Source organism: Arachis ipaensis, chromosome B03 (genome assembly GCF_000816755.2).
Source record: "Arachis ipaensis cultivar K30076 chromosome B03, Araip1.1, whole genome shotgun sequence".
Taxonomy (NCBI): Eukaryota; Viridiplantae; Streptophyta; class Magnoliopsida; order Fabales; family Fabaceae; genus Arachis; species Arachis ipaensis.
In genome coordinates this window covers 133,530,734-133,540,241 of record NC_029787.2, presented here as the reverse complement: position 1 = coordinate 133,540,241, position 9,508 = coordinate 133,530,734, and the positions used below count along the sequence as shown (strand labels likewise).

Here is a 9,508-nt window from a genome sequence, read left to right as displayed (position 1 = left end):
TCTTTCCCTCTTTCTCTCTCTTTATCTTGTTCTCTGAATTTGAGGAAGACGTTGATAAATTTCCTCCTAATCTCGTTGTTTATCTGTGTGAGTGAGTGGTGAGTACACCTAAAGAAGAAGGGTAAGGATCAAAAAGAAGGAGAAGGAGCTAATGGAAGGAGGAGTACACAAGCCTGATGCTTCGGCCTTCCGTGAGTGTTTGTCTCTCTCGTATAAGAATCCTTACGTTCTTCGCCTGGCTTTCTCAGCTGGAATTGGTGGCCTCCTCTTCGGTTACGACACTGGTCAGCACTCACTCTCTCTTCACAACATTATTATATCATTATTACGGTAACTAATTCATTATATTTTAATTATCCTTCTTGCAGGAGTTATTTCGGGGGCTCTTTTGTACATAAGAGATGACTTCAAAGATGTTGATAGGAAAGTTTGGCTTCAGGTACTTATTACTAATCTCTTTTTTTTTTTTAATGGCCTCGCGTGGCATAGTATAACAACAATTCAGAACTAACAAACAACCAAGTCTCACACAAAAAAACAAACAAACAAACCACATGCTTTTTAAGTTTGATATAATTTAACCATCACTTCGGCCAATGCTGCTTAACTTTGCCATCTTGTCCTTCTCAGTCTTCACGAGAACTGATCTTCTCAGTCAATTAATTATCACACTTTTCCTCCCTCTCTGTTTTCACTTTAATTTTTCGTCAATTTGTCGCGAATCCTGATTCCTTTTCTTTTTCTTTTTATTTTTTGACTGCGAATTTTATAATCACGGATTTCTCGCGAAACGTTACAGATCTGTTATTTTTATTTTTGGAAAATATTTTATCTGCTTTGATTTTACGGAGATTTCTCCGGAACGGAATTTATTATTATTTATTTTCTATGTCATTATGTTTTTATTTCCAGAGTGGTATTTATTTAGTTTCTATTATCATCAATTAAAGAATTGCAAAATCGTCACACTAAATATAGAAGATCACATGCCAATTGCATTCATAATTTTTTGTTGTAACATTATTATTGTGCCAATTATTTCTTTCTCATCTGAACGTTAAAGAAATCAGATTCCAGGCCACCAAATTCCTAATTTTTATTATTCATCAATTCCTGGAAAGCATAGTAGCTTGTTACCGTAGATAACAATAGATGGGACCCAAAGAGGCAAAAATTGATAAAAAGGAGCCAATTGCTATTAACTCCACGATTTTTTTTAGGAAAGATATCTCCACACTTTAATTATGAAGATGTCATGTCTTTTTTATATGAACAATTTTTTTTTTAATTCTTTTCAACTAAAGGCATGGTTTGTTCTTTTTCTTTCAATACTTTTTATCAATGATATGTTAAGTGTAACTTATTAATCAATAATCAGTTAGAAAATATTTTCAAGCTTAAGAATTGTTATTTGATAGCTAATGTGTTATGGTTCAAATGATATAGTCTCTCCATACTCATCTGTTTGCTATAAGATAAGATTGATTTTTACCCTCTTTGGTTTGGTTAAAGGATGAAAAGTGATGTTATTGTTAGAATCTCTAATTTATCTGGTGATTGTTTGAATGATTCTTTGAAAATATTTTTTAAAAGAGAAAATATAGGAAACTAATTTTTTGTTAGTTAATATTATTTAAATCGTTTTATTTTTTACAAGATTTAGAGTTTAGATTTTATAATTGATGTTTTAAAATTTAAGATAAACAAAATAATTTTAAAAATATTGATTGATATTAGCCTAAAAAAGTTAGTTCCTAATATTATTTTTTAAAGGAAAAAAACTAAAATTTGTTTTTTTAAGACACCAGTCTACTTGGTTTTTTTTATTCACGGTCTCTACCTCTTGGGAAAGATAATACAAGGCCCAAACACTAAAAGTTATAACACACCGGATTCGATAGTCCAAGGAACGTTTAAACCATTAAGTGTGTTTTTGGATTACGGTTTGCAAACTGAGGTTTGTATAAAATTGATTTTGTAGAATTGATTTTGATCAAAAGTGAGTTAGTATTAACGTGGTTTATGTTTGGTAATTCTTATTCAAAATGGATTATAGTAAACTAAATATTGTTTGGATTACATCATTCAAAATTACTTTTAGATAAAAAATTACAAAAAAGGACATGAATTTAAATAATTATTTTATGTTATCTTATAATTTTATTTTAAATATTTAAATAAATTTTAATATTTTTTTTAGTATTCTCAATATTTTTTAGTACTCTAATAGGATTAATAGAATTATAATACAAAGTAAAAAAATATTCCATACAAAAAGAAATAACAATAACAGTAAAGAACTCATATAAAAAAACAGAAATTTTATAAAAAAATAATAATATACATAAGAGAGTATTAGAAAAAAGTATTATAAAAAAAATAAACATATGAATAATGAAGGACATAATTGGTACATAGAACCTAAAGTTCAATCCAACGTGAAAAGGTAAACGGAAAAGCTAGAATTTTTAGCTTTTGGTAAACTTGGGTTGAAGGCAGAAATCACTTCTGTGTTTACAGCATAAAAATATTGCCAAACATAAAAATGAAGCTTTCAAGAAACTCAAACGAGCTTTTCTCTTCTCCAACGCAAATCCAAACACACCCTAAATGGTCTAGTAACAAACTATGTTTTTTAAATTTTTTAATAAATACTAAATAGTTTGTTTCTAATTATAGTTACAAATTAACTCTCTATATTTTATTTAATTATAAAATTTATTTTTTATTTTATAAATTATTATTTTATTATTTATCTATTATGTTTATTAATAATAAAAAATAAAAACAATAACGAATTAGATCTTCCATATTGTAATAACTTTTTGGCAATTCTAATTGATTAAAAGTTTATCTTTGATCCATTACATCCGTCGAAAATTTTGAAATCGTGTTTCTTAGAAAATCAATCGATTGGATTAACAAAACAATCTATTGGGTAATATGAAAATTTATAAACCATTAGTCAGGGTGCGATTCAAAATTTATAAAAACGATAAAAAATTGAGAACAGAGCGATTTAAAATTCAATCGATTGGATTATCCTACCAATCGATTGAATGAGCATACCAATGGATTGAATTGGAATATATAATTAGTCACGGATAAAATTCAATCCATTTGTATTATCATACCAATGGATTAAACCTTTATATATAATTTTAATAGCAGCCTTCAATCGATTGAATAATATAAACAATCGAATGAATTATAAAAAAATCCACGTTCTAGTCATCGTTCAATGGATTGAGTAATATGACCAAATCGATTGATTTTTGCGAAAACCATACTGTCTTGCAACTTTCAATCGATTGTTTTGTGGTAACCTAAAGTCCAATTGATTGAGTCGACGACGGATGTAACGAATCAAAGATAAACTTTAATCGATTGGGATCGACAAAAAGTTATTACGATCAATAGAAGATCTAATTCGTTATTGTTTTTGTTTTTTATTATTAATAAATATAATAAATAAATGATAAAATAATCATTTATAAAATAAAAAATAATTTTTATAATTAAATAAAATATATGAGATTAATTTTTAATTAAAATTAAAAACAAACTATTTAGCAGTTATTGAAAAACTTAAAAAACATATTTTATTATGGACCATTTAATGGTCCAAAAATCCTTTGCCAAGTTACAAGTACCTCCTCTAATATTGAATATCAAATTAGGCCCTAAAAACAATTTTTTTTTTCACTTCCAATGTTTTAATCTAAAATATCAAGAGATAATAATAAGGTGTTAGCTCAAAGTGCTGTTAATATTGATTAAAGTGTTAGATTCCTAACATTGTTGTGTTAATTGTAATGTTGTAATGTTGATATATATTTGTTATTAAACAAAATTTCAGGAAGCTGTTGTAAGTACGGCAATAGCTGGAGCAATCATAGGGGCAGCAATTGGTGGATGGATCAACGATAAATATGGAAGAAAAATCGCCATCATGCTTGCAGACTTGCTTTTTTTACTTGGCTCTGTAATCATGGCTGCCGCACCCTACTCCGCCATTCTCATCGTAGGCCGAGTTTTTGTTGGTCTCGGTGTTGGTATGGCTTCCATGGCGTCTCCCCTCTATATTTCCGAGGCTTCGCCAACCAAAGTCCGTGGTGCACTTGTCAGTCTTAACAGCTTCCTCATCACCGGCGGCCAATTCCTCTCTTACCTCATTAACTTGGCATTTACCAAGGTTAGATAACATACCACCCATGTGTTATGTTTCTTGTTTTATTAGAAATAATCACAACTATACTATTATTGATTAGGAAACAATTTTCAACTATCAACTTGACATAATTAGGATTTAAGCTGATCTAAAACATATTTTGTGACTTGATTCAGGCACCAGGGACATGGAGGTGGATGCTTGGAGTGGCAGCAGCACCTGCCTTAATTCAATTGGTGCTAATGTTTTTTCTTCCTGAATCACCCCGCTGGCTCTACCGAAAGGGGAAGGAAGATAAAGCAAAGGAGACTCTAGTCAGGGTTTATCAAGAAAAGAGTCTGGTTGATGCAGAGGTACAAGCCTTGAAGGAATCAGTTGAGTTGGAAGAGAAGGAAGCTGCAAACTCAGAAAAGATAAGCATAATGAAGATGCTGAAAACAAAAACTGTTAGGAGGGCTCTGTATGCAGGAGTTGGACTCCAATTCTTCCAGCAGTTTACGGGAATAAACACTGTAATGTACTATAGTCCCACTATTGTTCAGCTTGCCGGCTTTGCATCCAACCGGACTGCAATGCTTCTGTCCCTCATCACCTCCGGCCTCAACGCCTTTGGTTCCATCCTCAGTATTTACTTTGTGGACAAGGCCGGCCGTAAGAAGCTCGCCTTGATCAGTTTGTGTGGCGTTGCTATATCTCTCGCCATCCTTACCGCCACCTTCCGCCACACCGAGACTCATTCTCCCATGATCAGTGCATTAGATACTTCCCATTTCAGTAACAACACTTGCACTGCTTTCTCCAAAGCTGCAAACCCTGCTGTATGGGATTGCACGGCATGCCTCAAGGTGGATTGTGGTTTTTGTGCTTCATCTAGCAAGGTAAGTTAGACCGTACTGGTTCTCCAACTCACTCTGTTTTTGTAGTAGTACTAAACATAAAGAATAACTTGATGATGCAGTTGATGCCTGGAGCATGTTTGAACCCAAATGACATAACAAAGAAGCTGTGCCAGAATGATCACAGAGCATGGTACACAAGGGGATGTCCTAGCAACCTTGGCTGGCTTGCTCTCCTTAGTCTTGCTCTCTACATCATATTCTTCTCGCCCGGGATGGGAACCGTTCCTTGGGTTATCAACTCTGAGATTTATCCTCTCAGGTACAGAGGAATTTGCGGAGGAATTGCCTCTACCACCGTTTGGGTTTCCAATCTTGTGGTTTCACAGTCCTTCCTCTCTCTCACAAAGGCTATTGGCACAGCTTGGACATTCATGCTCTTTGGAATTGTCGCCGTTGTGGGATTTTTCTACGTCGCCATCGTGGTTCCTGAAACCAAAGGAGTTCCAATTGAGGAAGTTGAAAATATGCTGGAAGACAGAGCTCTGCACTTCAGGTTTTGGGAGAAGAAAACTGCTCCCCCAAACAAGCAGTAAACTAGTAATAAAGTTATTATCTGTCTTTTTTAGATTTTAAAACTCTTTTAGTTTGTCTAGGGAATGGTTAAGTGCGTCTTCTTTTTAATTGCTACTACTACCTTTTTTTTTTTGGGGGGGTATAAAATAGTTTGCATTTTAAACTTGTAAATTGTAATACGTGTGTGGAATTTAAAGTTATTCTACTATGTTATCAATGTTCAAGTAAGTTAACTAAATATTTTACGGACTCGGTAGTTTATTATTTATTTATAGCTAATTTTATGGTGTTTAAATTACCTAAATTAATTTTTTTTAAAATAAATATTTAAAATTTATTAAATATTAACTAGTTATTTATGTTGACAAATTAAATACTATTTAAAAGGCACTATAACATTCTCCTTTTATGTATTTGAATGTTGTAGTCTTTATTGCTATTTGGTTCGTCATTATGTAGAGGAGAAATTCATGTTGAGCCTGAATCTTATAGTGAAATTTGTCATCGAAGCTGTAACAAAGTGACTTGATTCATGCAGAGGTTGGGAATAATTATGTTTTTTTTTTTAACAAATTTCTTTTGGATTTTTTACAGCAATTCTTGAAGAAAAAAAATGTTAACTTTAGTCAGTTTTGTTATTGGTTAATGGGCTAAAAAATTAATTGGATTAAATTGGACCTTATTGTAAAATTTTTGAAAGGTATAATGTTAGGAATGTTGTAAAATAAAATAAGGAAGAGATAACAAATATAAAATATAAAAATATAATTAAATAACTCTAGTAGTAATATTCACTAAAATTACTATATTAATATAATAGATATAATTAATATGTTTAATAATATTATAATAAAGTATATAAGAGAGAGAATAGTATGAAAGAGAGAGTAAAAAATGTTTGATATTTTTATTGTTGTATAAAATACATCTGACGATGCCTTCTATTTATACAGGTAAGATGCTTTTATTTTCAACTCTCATTTATTTAAATTCATCCTTGAAAAGTGATTCTTTCATTGTTAACCGCCCAAGTCATAAATGGGCATCCATGTATTTGATCTTATCATAACACTCTCCTTTACTAAAGAAAAATTTAGTGAGAAAAAACTTTAGTAAAGGAAAAAAAGTACAATATCCTTTGTGATGTGACTGCCTCATTAAAAACTTTGTCAAGAAAAATCCAATGGAAAAAAATCTGACCAAGGAAAAAAGAGTACAGTTTCCCCCTCTTATCGTCATCATTTAATGTCTCAAAATCGGCGCATCCCAATCTCATGTACCAATCTTTTAAAGGAGGATTTTGGGAGTGACTGTGAATAAATATGCCAGCTTGTCACTTGAGCTGATCTGTTGGACATCAATTGTTCCTTGATTTTGAAGATCACGAGTGAAGAATTTGAGAGAAATATGCTTTGTTCTATCGCCTTTGATATATCCACCCTTAAGTTGAGCAATGCATGCTGTATTATCTTCAAACATGACAGTTGGAGCTATCTTATGATCAATTAATCCACATGATGACATAATATATTGGATCAAACTCCTTAACCAAAAACATTCGCAACTTGCTTCATGAATCACTAGTATTTTGGCATGATTAGAGAATGTTGCAGCAATCGTCTGTTTCGTGGACCTCCATGATATAGTTGTACCACCATATGTGAACAGGTATTCTGTTTGAGATCTCCCGAAGTATCCAACATCTGCATAGCCAACTAGTTGTGACTTGGATCCATATGGATAAAACAATTCCATATCAACCGTTCCATGAAGATATCAAAAGATTTGTTTGATTCTACTCCAATGTCTTCTGGTTGTAGAGGAACTATATCTTACTAGTAAATTCACAGCAAATGATATATCAGGCCGTGTATTATTAGCAAGGTACATTAGTGCTCTAATGACACTAAGATATGGTACTTTAGGACTAAGGATATCTTCATTTTCTTCTTTAGGACGGAATTGATCATTTTCCACATCCAAAGATCTTACAATCATTGGGGTACTCAAGGGATGTGACTTATCCATATAAATCTTTTCAAGATCTTCTCTGTGTATGCTGTTTGATGTATAAAGATCTCATTTTTTATATGCTCGATCTGCAGGTCAAGACAAAATTTTGTCCTTCCAAGATCTTTCATCTCAAACTCTTCTTTTAGAATTTTTATAATTGTTAGAATCTCTTCATGAGTCCCAATGATATTTAAATCATCAACGTACACAACAATTATAATGAATCCAGATGCAGATTTCTTTATGAAAATACATTGACAGATATCATCGTTCTTGAATCCATTTTTGGCCAGATATTCAGTAAGACGATTATACCACATTTGTCCAGATTGCTTCAGACCATATAAAGATCTTTGCAATTTGACTGAGTATAACCCTTGCGAATATTCATTGGATGGTTTAGATATCTTTAGTCCTTCAGGGACTTTCATATAGATATCACAATCTAATGAGCCGTATAAATAGGTTGTTACCACATCCATTAAATGCATATGCAGTTTATGATATGCAGATAAACTGACCAAATAACGCAATGTTATCGCATCCACTACAGGGGAATACGTTTCTTCATAATCTATACCAGGTCTCTGTGAAAAACCTTGTGCTACAAGTCGAGCTTTGTAGCGTACAACTTTATTTTTCTCATTTCGTTTTCTCACAACCCATCGGTATCCAACAGGTTTTACATCTTCTGGTGTACGAACTATAGGTCCAAAGACATCACGTTTTGTAAGTGAGTCTAACTCAGCCTTCATGGCTTCTTTCCATTTTGGCAAATCATTCATTTGTCGACATTCTTCGACTGATCTTGACTCAAGATCCTTACTTACAAGTATGATATTTAATGCCACATTATATGCAAATATTTTATTGATAGTTGTCTTATTCCAATCCCATTTCTCTCCTGTAAAGACATAATTTATCGAGATCTCGTCATTTTCACAAATTTCAGGTACCTGAACGTCTTCTAGCGTTAAAATTATATTAGAATTGTGAACAACTGCAGGTGTCTTTACTATGTCTTTTTCAACAAGAATAGTATTTACCTCTTTTCTCTTTCGAGGATTTTTGTCTTTGGAACCGACAGGCCTGCCACGCTTCTGGCGTGTATTTGCTTCGGTGGCAATTTGTCCAACTGGGACATCAATTCGAATTGGAGCATTTTCCGCTGGTATATAAGACTTGGTTATCCTCTTTGTATTGGAAAATGCATCAGGTAATTCATTTGCTATTCTTTGCAAATGTATAATCTTTTGAACTTCTAGTTCACATTGCTCTGATCAAGGATATAAATGCATCAAGGATGATGTATTCTAATTAAGTTTCTTTTCAGGAAGCTTATTCTCTCCCTCTAATGTTAGAAATTTTAATTCATCAAAATGACAATCCACAAACCGGGATTTAAATACATCTCCAGTTTGTATCTCAAGATACCTCACTATAGAGGGAGAATCATATCCAACATATATCCCCAATTTTCTTTGGGGTTCCATTTTGGTGCGATTAGGTGGTGCAGTGGAAACATATATCGCATATCTAAATATTCTTAAATGAAAAATATTTGGCTGCTGGCCAAAAGCTAATTGCATAGGAGAGAACTGATGGTAACTCGTTGGCCTCAAACGAATAAGTGTTGGGGCATGTAAAATAGCATGCCCCCAAACCGAGGTTGGGATATTTGTTCTTATAAGTAAGGGTCTAGCAATTAATTGGAGGCGTTTAATAAGTGATTCTGCTAACCCATTTTGTGTGTAAACATAAGCTACTGGATGTTCAACACTTATTCCATTAGCCATACAATAAGTATCAAAAGCTTGGGAAGTAAATTCACCAGCATTATCAAGACGAATTGCTTTGATTGGATTTTTAGAAATTGTGCTTTTAATCGAATAATTTGAGCCAGTAATCTCGC

At 32.6% G+C, this 9,508-nt stretch overlaps 1 protein-coding gene across 1 annotated transcript; it reads left to right on the top strand.

Moving 5' to 3' along the window:
• LOC107632045 (probable inositol transporter 2) lies at positions 1–5,832 on the top strand. Its single transcript, XM_016335680.1, has 5 exons — positions 1–284; positions 369–439; positions 3,860–4,195; positions 4,348–5,049; positions 5,130–5,832. The coding sequence occupies exons 1-5, from the start codon at positions 152–154 to the stop codon at positions 5,601–5,603; spliced, it is 1,716 nt and encodes a 571-aa protein (XP_016191166.1). The 5' UTR covers positions 1–151; the 3' UTR covers positions 5,604–5,832.

What these genes read in the sequence shown, in the direction of transcription:
- LOC107632045 (XM_016335680.1), top strand. Translation starts at nt 152, where the DNA reads ATGGAAGGAGGAGTACACAAGCCTGATGCTTCGGCCTTCCGTGAGTGT. An exon ending in TTAACTTGGCATTTACCAAG is followed by an intron (nt 4,196 to 4,347) that starts GTTAGATAACAT and finishes GACTTGATTCAG; the next exon opens with GCACCAGGGACATGGAGGTG. An exon ending in TTTGTGCTTCATCTAGCAAG is followed by an intron (nt 5,050 to 5,129) that starts GTAAGTTAGACC and finishes TTGATGATGCAG; the next exon opens with TTGATGCCTGGAGCATGTTT.